This window comes from Gorilla gorilla, chromosome 2 (assembly GCF_029281585.2).
Source record: "Gorilla gorilla gorilla isolate KB3781 chromosome 2, NHGRI_mGorGor1-v2.1_pri, whole genome shotgun sequence".
In the NCBI taxonomy this organism is placed as follows: Eukaryota; Metazoa; Chordata; class Mammalia; order Primates; family Hominidae; genus Gorilla; species Gorilla gorilla.
Genome location: NC_086017.1, coordinates 62,613,584 through 62,629,760, shown reverse-complemented (window position 1 = coordinate 62,629,760; position 16,177 = coordinate 62,613,584). Strand labels below are relative to the sequence as shown.

The 16,177-nt window shown below is 43.9% G+C and overlaps 1 protein-coding gene across 15 annotated transcripts in view; it reads left to right on the top strand.

Moving 5' to 3' along the window:
• Nucleotides 1-16,177, top strand: part of NEK4 (NIMA related kinase 4) — a 61,798-nt gene that overhangs the window by 19,619 nt on the left and 26,002 nt on the right. For 10 of the 15 annotated variants that reach the window (XR_010132669.1, XM_031009164.3, XM_063703494.1 and 7 more), the window contains exons 8-15: nucleotides 1,907-2,044; nucleotides 4,832-5,002; nucleotides 5,526-5,675; nucleotides 7,420-7,486; nucleotides 8,264-8,373; nucleotides 10,216-10,304; nucleotides 13,390-13,595; nucleotides 15,311-15,444. Coding sequence is in view for 13 of the 15 variants with exons in the window: in XM_031009164.3 (XP_030865024.3) it covers nucleotides 1,907-2,044; nucleotides 4,832-5,002; nucleotides 5,526-5,675; nucleotides 7,420-7,486; nucleotides 8,264-8,373; nucleotides 10,216-10,304; nucleotides 13,390-13,595; nucleotides 15,311-15,444 (1,065 nt within the window). In the remaining 2 variants the exon portion in view is untranslated. Of the gene's footprint in view, nucleotides 1-1,906; nucleotides 2,045-4,831; nucleotides 5,003-5,525; nucleotides 5,676-7,419; nucleotides 7,487-8,263; nucleotides 8,448-10,215; nucleotides 10,305-13,389; nucleotides 13,596-15,310; nucleotides 15,445-16,177 lie in introns of those variants that run through there. The other 5 variants (XM_031009167.3, XM_055382650.2, XM_063703496.1 and 2 more) reach the window with 2 other exon arrangements.

The window sequence follows — 16,177 nt, the reverse complement described above, 5'->3', positions numbered from 1 at the left end:
CATTTGTCTCTATGGATTTGCCTATTCTGAGGATTTCATATAAATGGAATCATACAATTTATGGCTTTGTGTGTTTGGCTTCTTTTTTTTTTTTTTTTTTTTTGAGACAGAGTTTCACTCTTGTTTCCCAGGCTGGATTGCAATGGTGCGATCTCGGCTCACTGCAACCTCTGCCTCCTGGGTTCAAGCAGTTCTTATGCCTCAGCCTCCTGAGTAGCTGGGATTACAGGCATGCGCCACCAAGCCCAGCTAATTTTTTTTTTTTTTTTTTTGAGACAGAGTCTCACTCTGTCGCCCAGGCTGGAGTGCAGTGGCGTGATCTCGGCTCACTGCAACCTCCGCCTCCTGGATTCACACCATTTTCCTGCGTCAGCCTCCCGAGTAGCTGGGACTACAAGCACCCGCCACCACACCTGGCTAATTTTTTTGTATTTTTAGTAGAGACGAGGTTTCACCGTGTTAGTTAGGATGGTCTCGATCTCCTGACCTCGTGATCTGCCCATCTCGGCCTCCCAAAGTGCTGGGATTACAGGCATGAGCCACTGCACTCGGCCGATGCCCAGCTACTTTTGTGTTTTTAGTACAGACGGGGTTTCTTCATGTTGGTCAGGCTGCTCTCGAACTCCCGACCTCAGGTGATCAGCCTGCTTTGGCCTCCCAAAGTGCTGGGATTACAGACGTAAGCCACTGGGCCTGGCCTGCCTTCTTTTACTTAACCTGATGTTTTCAAGGTTTATCTATGATGTAGGATGTACCAACATTTTATTCCTTTTTTAAAAAATTTTAATTTTTTAATTTTTTGAGACAGGGTCTCTGCTGCTCAGGCTAGCGTGCAGTGGTGCAAACACAGCTCACTGCAGCCTTGACTTCCTGGGCTTGAAGTGATCCTCCTGCCTCAGCCTCCTGAGTGGCTGGGACCGCAGACATGCCCAGCTAGTTTTTTTATTTCTATTTCTCGTAGAGAGATGGGGCCTTGCCATGGCCATGTTGCCCAGGCTGGTCTCAAACTCCTGGGCTCGAGCAGTCCTCCCAACTTGGCCTCCCAGCATACTGGGATTATAGGCATGAGTCACTGGACCCTGCCTCATTCCGTTTTATTGCCAAATAATATACTGTATTTGTATTTGTGTGCCTCTGTGTGTGTGCGTGTGTGTGTATGTGTGTGTATACACACACATATATGTATTTTTTGTTTGTTCGAGTCTCACTCTGTCACCCAGGCTAGAGTACAGTGGCACGATCTCAGCTCACTATAACCTCCGCCTCCTGGGTTCAATGATTCTCGTGCCTCCGTCTCCCAGGTAGCTGGGATTGCAAGTGCATACTACCATGCCCAGCTAATTTTAGTATTTTTAGTAGAGATGGGGTTTCACCATGTTGGCCAGACTGGTCTCAAACTCCTGACCTCAAGTGAATCGCCTGCCTTGGCCTCCCAAAGTTCTGGGATTACAGGTGTGAGCCACCACACCCAGCCTATATATATTTTATTCATCCATTCATCAGTTGATGTACATTTGGGTTGTTTCTACTTTTTAGGTACTTTTGTTTTCTAAGAGGAAGGTTATATGTGGATAATGCGGCTATGAACACTTGCATACAAGTTTCTGTGTGGACATATATTTTCAGTTCTGTTGAGTATGTACCTAGGGGTAGAATTCCTGGGTCATATGGTAACTCTATTAAACTTTTTGAATAACTGCAAAATTGTTTTCCAAAACAACCATATAATTTTATTTCTGCCAGCAATATATGAGGGTTCCAGTTTATCTGCATCCATGCTAACACTCGTTACTGTTCATTGTTTTGAACATAGTCATCCTAGTAGGTATGAAGTGGTTGTGATTTGCATCTCCCTAATGACCAATGATGTTGAACATGTTTTTCTTTTTCTTTTTTTTTGAGACAGAGTCTTGCCCTGTCGCCCAAGCTGGAGTGCAGTGGCACAATCTTGGCTCACAGCAACCTCTGCCTCCTGGGTTCAAGTGATTCTCCAGCCTCAGCCTCCCGAGTAGCTGGGATTACAGGCGTGTGCCACCACGCCCAGGTAATTTTTGCAGTTTTTCTAGCAGAGATGGGGTTTTACCATGTTGGTCAGGCTGGTCACGAACTTCTGACCTCAAGTGATCAGCCTGCCTCGACCTCCCAAAGTGCTGGGATTACAGGCGTGAGCCACCGTGCCCAGCCTTGAGCATCTTTTTGTATACTTTGGCCAGTATTTCTCCTTTGGAGAAATAATCTATTTGAATTCTTTATTCTAGATACCAGTTACTTATTAGATACAGCATTTGAAAATATTGTCTCCTGTCCAGGAATGGTGGCTCACGCCTGTAATCCCAGCACTTTGGGAGGCCGAGGCAGGAGGATCCCTTGAGGTCAGGAGTTCAAGACCAGCCTGGCCAACATGGTGAAACCCTGTTTCTACTAAAAATACAAAAATTAGCTGGGCATGGTGGCACGAGCCTGTAATTCCAGCTACTCAGGACGCTGAAGCAGGAGAATCGCTTGAACCTGGGAGGCAGAGGTTGTAGTGAGCTGAGATTGACCCAGTGCACTCCAGCCTGGGTGACAGAGCAAGACTCCATCTCAAAAAAACAAAAAAGGAAAATAAAATATTGTCTCCCATCCTCCCCTCCCCTCCCCTCTTCCTCTTCTGCAGGGCCTTGCTCTGTTGCTAAGGCTGGAGTGCAGTGATGTGATCTCAGCTCACTGCAGCCTCCGCCTCCTAGGCTCAAGTGATCCTCCAATCTTAGCCTCTCGAGTAGCTGGGACTACAGGCATACGCCAGCACGCCTGGCTAATTTTTTCTATTTTTTGTAGGGACAGGGTCTCCCTATGTTGTCTAGCTGGTCTCAAACTCCTGGCTGGGCTCAAATCTTCCTCCCACCTTGGCCTCCAAAGTGCTGTGATTACGGGTGTGAGCCACCTGTGCCTGGCTGAGCATCTAATTAATATGCATCGGACATAATCCTAAGTACTTTTAGTGTATTCTTTCAGCTAATCCTCAAATAGTAATACAATATGGCTGTGGGTATTAGATCCATTTTTAAATGATGAAACTGGGCTCAGGGAAATTAAGTTTCTCACATGAGACTGCATCTAATGCCAAGCTCGATGGTCTTTTTATTGTGCTTTTTAGGGTACATCCAAATAACTGATGTTTACTTGGGAAATAAATTTGTATTAAATTGGAATTCATTTAAAACATTTGTTCATTTTCAGAATGGAAAACCTGTGAAAAGTTATGAGGAGATTTTTAAAAATAATTGAATCAAACATCAGTAGTTTTAGATTAACCACAATTTAAGTGATTGAATTAAAACAATTATTTTTATTTGGAGGAAGAGAAAAAAATCAGAACATTTGGATAACTGATGTCGGCATTTTGTCTTTGCCTGTCAACACTGCAAATAAACATTCATTTTGAGAAAGACAACTTCTCATTTTCTTTTTAATTTATTAAAAAATTTTGGCCAGGCACAGTGGCTCACACCTGTAATTCCAGCACTTTGGGAGGCCGAGGCGGGCGGATCATGAGGTCAGGAGATCGAGACCATCCTGGCTAACACAGTGAAACCCCGTCTCTACTAAAAATACAAAAAAAAAAAAAATTAGCTGGGCGTGGTGGCGGGCACCTGTAGTCCCAGCTACTTGGGAGGCTGAGGCAGGAGAATGGCGTGAACCCAGGAGGAGGAGGTTGCAGTGAGCCGAGATCGCGCCATTGCACTCCAGCCTGGGCAACAGAGCGAGACTCTGTCTCAAAAAAAATTAAATAAAATAATAATTTTTTTTTTTGAGACACTCTTGCTGTGTCACCCAGGCTAGAGGACAGTGGCATGATCACAGCTCACGGTAGCCTTGACCTCCTGGACTCATACAATCCTCTTACCTCAGCCTCCTGGGTAGCTGTGACTACCTGGCATATCACTACATCTGACTTTTTTTTTTTTTTTTAATGGAGATGGAGGTCTCACTCTGTTGCTCAGACTGGTCTTGAACTCGTGGCCTCCAGTGGTCTTCCTGACTTGGCTTCCCAGAGTGTTGGGATTACAGGTGTGGGCTACCACACCCGGCTTCTTCTCATTTTCATTTACAATTTTAAAAGTAGGCATGGAGCGTTTGGCCATTTGGATGTTCAAAAGACTTCATTATTTTGTGTTTTTGTGTGTGTTTGCTTCATTTTATAATCATTGTTTTTTAACTGTTGCATTATGATTTAATTTCATTGCACAAAAATTTGAAATTGCAACTGCTTTTCTTTTCTTTTCTTTTTTTTTTTTTTTGAGATGGAGTCTCACTCTGTCGCCCAGGCTGGAGTGCAGTGGTGCGATATCAGCTCACTGCAGCCTCCCCCTCCCGGGTTCAAGCAATTCTTCTACCTCAGCCTTCTGAGTAGCTGGGATTGCAGGTGCATGCCACCATGCCCAGCTAATTTTTGTATTTTTGTGGAGACGGGGTTTCACGATGTTGGCCAGGCTGGTCTCGAACTCCTGACCTTGTGATCTGCCTGCCTCAGCCTCCCAAAGTGCTGGGATTACAGGCACAAGCCACCATGCCTGGCCCGCTTCTTTTGTTTTCTAAGAGGAAGGTTATGTATACCTCTATATTCAATTCTGCATTGTTACATTTGAACCATATTGTGAACTGTACATTGTGATGGGTCATTTTAGAACTTTCATGTAACACTTTAAATTGCAATATAGAAACCAGTTTTTAAAATTGAGGAAAGTTTTCATGCTAAAAAACAAAAGCCACTTTTTATGGACAACTTACTTTGGATTACAATGTACCAGGTTGCTGCTATACTTTAAAATGTCATTTTATTGTTTTTAAGGATCAAGTTGCTGGTGAATGTATTATAGAAAAACAGGGCAGAATCCACCCAGATTTACAGCCACACAACTCTGGGTCTGAACCTTCCCTGTCTCGACAGCGATGGCAAAAGAAGAGAGAACAGACTGAGCACAGAGGGGAAAAGAGACAGGTCGGCAGAGATCTCTTTGCTGTAAGTCATTTTGCTTTGGTTTGGGAGGTGGACTTTGGGAAACTCAATTTCTATTTAGAGCAATTAACAATTGCCAAAAAGGCATGTAAGAAATGCAAAGAACATAATACAGAAGGGTGACAATGGCAAGATGCTAAATAGTAGTTTTCAAATATCAGTGAGTTCGAAGCAGAGTAAGGATTTTATCTTCTCCAGCAAAGATGGACAGATCATTTTGAAAGTTAAAGGAATAGGCTAATGAGGTTAAACCTTTGGCCCCATCTGTATTGTACTGATGAACAGTTCTTTCTTCAGCTTCTCCACAGAATCATGTTGACATCTCATTTCTAGAAATAACTTCAACACGTATCCTCTCCATAACCTTCTTAGATGACTGACTTTTGGCAGAGTCTTTCCAAAAAAATGCAGTGTTTTGAAGGTTTTAAGAGCAAACCGCGGACAAATACATAGAGAACCTGCTGATAGGGGAACATTGGAAGGGGCTGTATATGAAACTGATAATCTTCTTTTTTAATTATTTAAGTTCCAAGAGTCACCTCCTCGATTTTTGCCTTCTCGTCCCATTGTTGGGAAAGTGGATGTCACATCAACACAAAAAGAGGCTGAAAACCAACGTAGAGTGGTCACTGGGTCTGTGAGCAGTTCAAGGAGCAGTGAGATGTCATCATCAAAGGTTTGTGGGAACATATGCTGGATTTTTAAAAACCTTATAACCAGACGTGGTGGATCATGCATATAATCCCAGCACTTTGGGAGGCTGAAGCAAGAGGATCAATTGAGTCCAAGAGTTCAAGACTGGCCTGGGCAATATAGTGAGACCTTGTCTCTACAAAAAATTTAAAAATTAGCGAAATGTGGTGGCATGTGCCTATAGTCCCAGCTACTCATGAGGCCGAAGTGGGAGGATGGCTTGAACCCAAAAGGCGGAGGTTAAGGTGAGCCGAGATCGTGCCACTGTACTTCAGCCTGGGTGACAGAGCAATAACCTGTCTTAAAGCAGAAACCCTCCAAAACCTTCTTATAAAGCTTTTTGTTTGTAAAGTCTTGTGTATATTATGAAGTTTTGTATTAAAACATCTTAGCTCTGCTTCTTGCCAAACACTGGAAGGAACAGATGGGACAGATGTGATCTCAGCAGAATCTTTTTTTTTTTTTTGAGATGGAGTCTCGCTCTGTTGCCCAGGCTGGAGTGCAGTGGCACAATCTTGGCTCACTACAACCTCCGCCTCCTGGGTTCAAGCAATTCTCCTGCCTCAGCCTCCTGAGTAGCTGGAACTACAGGTGCCAGCCACCATGCTCGGCTAATTTTTGTATTTTAGTAGAGATAGGGTTACACCATTTGGCCAGGCTGACCTCAGATGATCCACCTGCCTTGGCCTCCCAAAGTGCTAGGATTACAGGTATGAGCCACCGCACCCGGCCTCAGCAGCATCTTTGATTGAAATGGACAGATTCTCTGGTTTTCAGAGATGGTCACTTCCAGTGAATTAAAGAAACCAAGTAGGCTGGGTGCGGTGGCTCACGCCTGTAATCCCAGCACTTTGGGAGGCCGAGGTGGGCAGATCACAAGGTCAGGAGATCGAGACCATCCTGGCTAACACAGTGAAACCCCATCTCTACTAAAAATACAAAAATAAAATTAGCCAGGCGTGGTGGCGGGTGCCTGTAGTCCCAGCTACTCGAGAGGCTGAGGCAGGAGAATGGCGTGTACCTGGGAGGCAGAGCTTGCAGTGAGCTGAGATCGGGCCACTGCACTCCAGCCTGGGCTACAGAGCGAGACTGCATCTCAAAAAAAAAGAAACCAAGTAGATTCCGAATATGGCAAATGTGAAAGTCCCCATTTGCCCTTCCAAAAATGAGCACCTCCCAGAAACGAGGGCTGTGATCATTGTGATCATTTTTCACTAGTAGCTATAACCCTGCTGTGGGCTGGTTTCCAATGGACACTCCTCTAAGTCCAGCGCAAGACCTTTTTTTTTTTGGTCTTGCTGTGTCACCCAGGCTGGAGTAAGACCTTTTTCTTTTTTTTTTTTTTTTTTGAGATGGAGTCTTGCTCTGTCACCCAGGCTGGAGTGCAATGGCGCGATCTCAGCTCATTGCAACCACCGCCTCCCAGGTTCAAGCAATTCTCCTGCCTCAGCCTCCCGAGTAGCTGGGATTACAGGCACGCACCACCATGCTCGGCTAATTTTTGTATTTTTAGTAGAGACGGGGTTTCACCATGTTGGCCAGTCTGGCCTCGAACTCCTGACCTGGTGATCTGCCCACCCCAGCCTCCCAGAGTGCTGGGATTACAAGTGTGAGCCACCGCATCCAGCCGAGACCTTTTTCTTAATGCTGAATGATACATCATGGATTGTAGGTGTTATAAAAATAGCAAGTAGGAATGGAAGTGACTCTGTGACTTTCTTTTAAAGGATCGACCATTATCAGCCAGAGAGAGGAGGCGACTAAAGCAGTCACAGGAAGAAATGTCCTCTTCAGGTAAAGTTGACTTCTTTTGTTCATCTAATTGGCAGTTAGGGGTATGGTTCGTGGACAGAAACACTGGTTCTAACTATGAGAGGTTGAAACTTTCCAGCAGCAGTAAAACATGTAGGAAATCGAGTTGGAAAAGATTTTGAAATTTCTTAGTCAAGTCTTTTAAGAAATCATCATAGGGTGTTGAATCTGGTTCAAATATCAGAGGAGGGGGATATTAAAGAAATAACAAGAGGGCTTTGAGTGGCAGTAAGTCCTGGGAGGTTTCAGACCAGAAATCAAGTGAATGTTTAACTTTTTTCCATGTCCATTGTCTACTGGTCAGTGAATTGCTCCCATCTTAGGAACAGAGGGAGGTTGCTTGGGGAGTGGTGCTGCCGTAGGCTGAGGGCTATCATTCTTTTTATTATTTTTTAAAGATAGTACTGGCAGTTTCCATTTATTGAATGCTGACCATGTCTTAGGCATTATGGTAAACATATTAAGGGTATTATCTCATTTCACATTTACAGTACTGCCAAAATATGCAGCATTATCCTCATTTTGCAGCTAAGGAAACAGAGGCTCTGAGGAGTTAAGTAACTTGCCCAAGGTCACAGAGCTGGTGGACCTAGAGCTAAGATTTCAACTGAGGTGTCAGACACCAGAGAAATGATAAATATGCTGTTTGACTTACTTTTGGGCTAGCTCTTGCTGGGGTATGTTCCATACCAAATACAAAGCCCTTTTCAACGGGGGCAGCCCACCACAAACAACTACTGGGGATGTTTGCCTTTTCAGGCCCTTCAGTGAGGAAAGCGTCTCTGAGTGTAGCAGGGCCAGGAAAACCCCAGGAGGAAGACCAGCCCTTGCCCGCCCGACGGCTCTCCTCTGACTGCAGCGTCACTCAGGTGCATTACGTACTGCTAAGAGAGAAGGTGGACAGTCTACATCTGGCAGGCCTAATGCAGTAAACCTTTTAAATGTCAGCTCCATTTATTTTTGGGACAGGGCCAGCTTGTTGTATCTTTTCACTCTTGATAAAGAAAGGAACTGGTAAATAATAGTCAAAAGGATTATGATTGACCCATTAAGGGAATAAATTTTTCAGGTACTCTTGTAAACAACTGATAGCCTAATTAAAAATATTTCATAGGTTGGTCTTAACAGGACTTCCTGGCCTGATGCGGTGGCTCACGCTTATAATACTAGCACTTTGGGAGGCCAAGGTGAGAAGATTGCTTTAGCCCAGGAGTTTGAGATCAATCTGGGCAACATAGTTGGACCCTGTCTCTAAGAAAAAACAATTACCTGGCAAGGTGGCGCACACCTGTAGTCCCAGCCACTCAGGAGGCTGAGGTGGAAGGATCGCTTGAGCCCAAGAGGTTGAGGCTACAGTGAGTTGTGTTCACACCACTGTGCTTTAGCCTGGGTGACACAGCAAGACTCTGTCTCAAAAATATAAATAAATAAATAAGTAAATAAATAACAGAACTTTCTAAGGGCTTGCACTAGGCAGCACTTTGCTCAATCTGCTGTGATACCAACATACCCATCTGTGTCACCAGATTTGAGTCTCACTTGCTAATCATTCCTCAGTTTCTTATTTGTGTCAATGTAGTTTACCTTCTTGCCTGTAGATGATGTAGGGACACCATCTGGTGGCTAAATGGGTAATTACTAGGTTTCTAACCCATGTTCACCTCTCTATAATACTCTGGGAATTCTTCCTGTTCTTTGAAAGTATTGGATGTATTATTTCTTTAACTATATCATTTAGTTATTTCACTAATAGAGGCTGCCTTCCATATCTCAGAGTTGTAAGGTTTATGTGTATTTTTAGGTGATCCTTTAAAGCACTTTAACAGTCTCACATTAAGAGCAAGCTGAAGCTGGGCATGGTGGCTTGTGGGTGTTATCTCAAGCTACTTGGGAGGCCAAGGAAGGAGGATTGCTTGAGCCCAGGAGTTTGTGGCCAGCCTGGACAACATAGTGACACCCCTGTATCCAAAAAAAAAAAGACAAGCTGAGTTTGCCTAGGTAATTTAAAATGCCAACATTCCTATAGAACAAGCCTTCTGCTTAGGAGTTGATGAACCAGAACTAGCCATCCACTGTCCTCTGGAAATTTCTTCACAGCTGAGACGCTCCAGGACCTTTGTAAAACTTCATCTTGGCCAGGCGCGGTAGCTCATGCCTGTAATCCCAGCACTTTGGGAGGCTGAGGCAGGCGGATCATGAGGTCAAGAGTTGGAGACCAGCCTGGCCAACATGGTGAAACCCTGTCTCTACTAAAAATACAAAAATTAGCTGGGCGTTGTGGCACGTGCCTGTAATCCCAGCTACTCGGGAGGCTGAGGCAGGAAAATCACTTGAACCAGAGAGTCGGAAGTTGCTGTGAGCCGAGATCGTGCCACTGCACTCTAGCCTGGCGACAGAGCAAGACTCTGTCTCAAAAAAACACAAAAATCAAAACAAAAAAAAACCAAACAAAATAAAAAACTTCATCTGATGTTCTTCAATTATTCTTGTGAACTTTATGAGTGAACTGGGATATCACGGGTAAAATCGCTTCAATGTTTTTTTCTTTTTGCCACAAATCATATGGGAACAATTTTTGTATTTGTTAGATTCTCCTGTTATATTGCACCTAGGAACGTATTGTGTCTAGTTGTTGCATCTAAGACTGGTTCAAGTATCACATTCTGGTTGTGTTGTCATGTAGAATTCTAATTCTTCCAAACATTTAATAGGAAAGGAAACCAATTCATTGTCTGTCTGAGGATGAGTTAAGTTCTTCTACAAGTTCAACTGATAAGTCAGATGGGGATTATGGGGAAGGGTAAGTTCTTGTTTTTCTGTCTCCCTTTATAAACTATTTCTGTTTTAATGAATATTAAATGTGCATTTTCAGTAGTATTCAGATCTATAGTATTCCCACTGATAAAATTATAAATGGTTTGTGGCATATGCTGGAGCTAAAAGTGTCTCTTCTTTTTTTTTTTTTTTTTTTGAGACGGATTTTCGCTCTTGTTGCCCAGGCTGGAGTGCAGTGGCATGATCTCGGCTCACTGCAACCTCTGCCTCCTGGGTACAAGCGATTCTTCTGCCTCAGCCTCCCTAGTAGCTGGGATTACAGGCATGCGCCACCACGCCTGGCTAATTTTGTATTTTTAGTAGAAACAGGGTTTCTCCATGTTGGTCAGGCTGGTCTTGACTTCTGACCTCAGGTGATCTGCCCGCCTCAGCCTCCCTAAGTGCTGAGATTACAGGTGTGAACCACTGCGCCTGGCCAAAAATGTCTCTTCTATGCACACGTCTGATTTTCTTTTTTTTTTTTTTGGGGGGCGGAGTCTTGCTCTGTCACCCAGGCTGGAGTGCAGTGGCACGATCTCGGCTTGCTGCAACCTTTGCCTCCTGGGTTCAAGCAATTCTCCTGCCTCAGCCTCCCGAGTAGCTGGGACTACGGGCACGTACCACCACGCCCCGCTAATTTTTTGTATTTTTAGTGGAGACAGGGTTTCACCGTATTAGCCAGGATGGTCTCGATCTCCTGACCTTGTGATCCACCTGCCTCGGCCTCCCAGAGTGCTGGGATTATAGGCCTGAGCCACCGTGCCCGGCCACACATCTGATTTTCCTTCAGAATTCTTAAAGAATGTCTTCTTAGATGTGTAGATACATAGTTTTCATCAGATTTAGAAAAACTTTCGCTGGCCAGGTGCAGTGGCTCACGCCTGTAATCCCAGCACTTTGGGAGCCTGAGGCGGGCGGATCACTTGAGGCCAGGAATTCAAGACCAGCCTGGCCAACATGGTGAAACCCTGTCTCTACTAAAAATTCAAAAAAGTTAGCTGGGTGTGGTGGCACATGTCTGTAATCCCAGCTACTCAGAAGGCTGAGGCAGGAGAATCACTTGAACCCGGAAGGCGGAGATTGCAATGAGCCGAGTGAGATCATGCCACTGTACTCCAGCCTTGGCGACAGAGCAAGACTCTAAAAAAAGAATAAAGAGGCCGGGCGCGTTGGCTCATGCCTGTAATCCCAGCACTTTGGGAGGCCGAGGCAGGCAAATCATGAGGTCAGGAGATCGAGACTATCCTGGCTAACACGGTGAAACCCCGTCTCTACTAAGAATACAAAAAAATTTAGCTGGGTGTGGTGGTAGGCACCTGTAGTCCCAGCTACTCAGGAGGCTGAGGCAGGAGAATGGCGTGAACCCAGGAGGTGGAGCTTGCAGTGAGCCGAGATTGTGCCAGTGCACTCCAGCCTGGGCGACAGAGTGAGACTCCGTCAAAAACAAAAAAAAAAGAATAAAGAAAAACTTTGGCCATTATTTCGCTCTGTGCTCAGGCTGAAGTGCAGTGGCACGATCTCCGCTCATTGCAAGCTCCGCCTCCTGGGTTCACACCATTCTCCTGACTCAGCCTCCCAAGTAGCTGGGACCACAGGCGTCCGCCACCATGCCCTGCTACTTTTTTGTATTTTTTTAGTAGAGATGGTGTTTCACCGTGTTAGCCTGGATGGTCTCGATCTCCTGGCCTCGTGATCCGCCCACCTCGGCCTCCCAAAGTGCTGGGATTACAGGCGTGAGCCACCACGCCCCGCCTGGCCATTATTTCTTCACATTTTTTTTTTGGACTTCTTCCTGCCCTCTTAGGGATTCCAATTACATGTATATTAGGCTCCTTAAATATGTGCCACAGCTCACTGATGCTCTGTTTATTTTTACTTTTTAAAAAAATATTTTATTTTATTTATTTATTTTTTGAGACAGAGTCTAACTCTGTCATCCAGACTGGAGTGCAGTGGCATGATTTTGGCTCACTGCAACCTCTGCCTCCTGAGTTCAAGGTATTCTCCTGTCTCAGCCCCGCCGAGTAGCTGGGATTACAGGCACTCGCCCAGCTACATTTTTGTATTTTTGGTAGAGACTGGGTTTCACCATATTGGCAAGGCTGGTCTTGAACTCCTGACCTCAGGTGATCCGCCCACCTCGGCCTCCCAGACTGCTGGTATTACAGGCATGAGCCACTGCACCTGGCCTGTTTTTACTTTTTTTCTGTTTCACATTTCATAGATTCTATTGCTATGTCTTTGAGTTCATTAATCTTTTCTTCTGCAGTGTCTAATCTGTTAATCCTATCCCATGTATTTAATATATTGTATCTTTCATTTCTGGAAATTTGATTTGGGTCTTTTTTTAATGTCTTTGTGTCTCTCCTTAACATGTTCATGTTTTCTTCTACCTTGGCCATATGGAAGATGTTTATACTACCCATTTTTATGTCCTCATTTATTAATTCTATCAGTCGTGTCACTTTTGGATATGTTTCTATTAACTGATTTCTTTCTCTTCACAAATGTATGATATTTTCCTGCTTCTTTGCCCATCTGGCTATTTTTGATGGGATGCTAGACACTGAATTTTACCTCACTGGAAGCTGGTATTTTGTGTTTCTTTAAATATTCTTGAGCTTTGTACTTGAGTATAGTTAAGTTACTTTGAAATAGGCAGAATTTGTACACAGAATCTGGGGCTGTTTCTTTTAGACTCTCTCCAAGGTTCCTGTCTCACTTTCTAGTGACAGTGGTTGTTCTGAACTCTGTCCTTTCTGTAGGCCCATAAGATTGTGAGTTCTCTTGTACTTTGATCTGCCCATGGCCTGCTCTTAGGCTTAAAGGTGTTGACTCTTCTCCAAGATCTGCCTGCAGATTTTGTTTATTCTGCATTGCCTTTACGTTGTTGAGTTTTGTATTTTTTCTAGAGTTTATAGTTGTTATTTGTGGAAGGGTCAGGTCAGTCTGTAGGAGCTTACTTGGACATTTCAAAGGAGAATTCCCGAAAGGTCGTTTTGCACGTAATTTTTTAATGAAAAATTCTCATGAAGCCAATTAAATAACAAAGGGATATTTTTTTCCCCCAGGAAAGGTCAGACAAATGAAATTAATGCCTTGGTACAATTGATGACTCAGACCCTGAAACTGGATTCTAAAGAGAGCTGTGAAGATGTCCCGGTAGCAAACCCAGTGTCAGAATTCAAACTTCATCGGAAATATCGGGACACACTGATACTTCATGGGAAGGTTGCAGAAGAGGCAGAGGAAATCCATTTTAAAGAGCTACCTTCAGGTGATCAGCTTATTATTATTTTTTGTTTTTTAGACGGAGTCTCACTCTGTCACCCAGGCTGGAGTGCAGTAGTGTGATCTTGGCTCACTGCAACCTTTGCCTCCCGGGTTCAAGCGATTCTCCTGCTTCAGCCTCCCAAGTAGCTGGGACTACAGGCATGCACCACCATGCCCGGGTAATTTTTGTATTTTTGGTAGAGGCGGGGTTTCACCATTTGGCCAGGCTGGTATTGAACTCCTGACTTCAGGTGATCCTCCCACCTTGGCCTCCCAAAGTGTTGGGATTACAGGCGTGAGCCACCACGCCTGGCCTAGTTTATTCTTTTACAGCAAACTGGAGAGCATGTGTTTATTGGAGAACTGTGTCAAAACAAGGAACTAATGCCTATAAATTTTTTTGTGTTTTTAAAATTATTTCATTTGCGTATCTCCATAAAAGGTATATCCTGTGTTTTGCAACAGAGGTATTCCTGAAAAGTTACATGAAAATTAATTTTTAAAAATAAATAAATAGATAAATGTTTGTGGTTTTTCATGCGACTTTTCTTCAAGTTAGACAGTTGTGGTGTTTTTTAGGTTTAAGAGATGGTAGTGAAGCTTAAGTTCATATGTAAATTTTAAGTCATTAAACCAAACTCTTGTCAGAGGGAAAAAAGAATGTCAGTATAACAAGATTTTTTAAAAAACAGGCCTGCTGGGTACGGTGGCTCATGCCTATACTTTGGGAGGCTGAGGAGGGCAGATTGCTTGAGTCCAAGAGTTTGAGACCAGCCTGGGCAACATGATGAAAACTTGTGTCTACAAAAAATACAAAAATTAGCCAGGCATAGTGGCTCATGCCTGTAGTCCCAGCTACTCAGGCGGCTGAGGTAAGAGGATTTCTTGAACCCAGGAGGTTGAGGCTGCAGTGAGCCATGAGCATGCCACTGCACTCCAGCCTGAGCGACAGAGCAAGACCCTGTCTCAAAAAATCAAATGAAATGAAATAAAAATAAAATAATAAAATAAAATACCAAAAAAAAAAAAAAGGCCTGGTGTGGTATAATCATGCCTGTAATCTCATTGCTTTGGGAGGCCAAGGTGGGAGGATTGCTTGAGGCCAGGAGTTCAAGACCAACCGGGACAACATAGACCCCATCACTGCAAAAAATTTAAGAATTAGTTGGACATGGTAGTGCATTCCTGTAGTTCTGGCTACTTGGGAGGCTGAGGCAGGGTGATTGCTTGAGCCCAGGAATTAGAGGCTATAGTGAGCTATGGTCACACTGCACTACATCCCTATGACAGTGCAAGACCCTGTCACTTAAAAAAAAAAAATAGGCCGCGTGCAGTGGCTCATGCCTGTAATCCCAGCACTTTGGGAGGCTGAGGTGGGTGGATCACGAGGTCAGGAGATCAAGACCATCCTGGCTAACACAGTGAAACCCTGTGTCTACTAAAAATACAAAAAATTAGCTGGATGTGGTGGTGGGCCCCTGTAGTCCCAAATAGTCGGGAGGCTGAGGCAGGAGAATGGCATGAACCTAGGGGGTGGAGCTTGCAGTGAGCTGAGATCGTGCCACTGCACTCTAGCCTGGGCGACAGAGCAAGACTCCATCTCAAAAATAAAATAAATAAATAAATAAAATAAAATACAAAATTTTAAAAAATTGCAGTGTTCTTGCTATAGTGGTAAAAGTGTTTATTTTTCCCTTTGTCTTTGTTGTTGCCTTTTAGCTATTATGCCAGGTTCTGAAAAGATCAGGAGACTAGTTGAAGTCTTGAGAACTGATGTAATTCGTGGCCTGGGAGTTCAGCTTTTAGAGCAGGTGTATGATCTTTTGGAGGAGGAGGATGAATTTGATAGAGAGGTGAGTGTCTCATTAACTGTATCAAGATGCTTATGTTATAGAATTTTTTAAACAACCTTTTGAAATATAAATCACACATAACAATTCACTCATCTAAAGTGTACAATTCAGTGGTTTTTAATGTGTTTACAATGTTGTACAATCATTACCACAATCGATATTAGAACATTTTCATTACGCCCCAAGAAACCCTGCACCTGTTAGCAGTCACTCCCCATGGTCCACACTGCCAAATCTGAAGTCATGAAGATTTATTTTTATATTTTCTTCTAAGAGTTTTTTTGGTTTCAGCCCTTTTAGGTCTTGGACACTTTTTTTTTTTTAAGGAAAGTTTAAACTTTAGCTTGGGCATGGTGGCTCACGCCTGTAATCACAGCACTTTAGGAGGCTGAGGTGGGTGGATCACCTGAGGTCAGGAGTACCAGACCAGCCTGGCCAACGTGGTGAGTGGTGAAAACTCATCTCTACTAAAAATACAAAAATTAGCTGGGCATGGTGCCACGCACCTGTAATCCCAGCGGCAGGGGAGGCTGAGGCAGGAGAATTGTTTGAACCTAGGAGGTGGAGGTTGCAGTGAGCTGAGATTACACTACTGCACTCTAGCCTGGGTGACAGAGCAAGACTCTGTCTCAAAAAAAATAAACTCTATTACCTATTACCTAAAACATGAGAACTATGTACATTCTAAATCAAAAATTTAGAAATTATAGTGCCAGCAGTTAAATGTGAATCA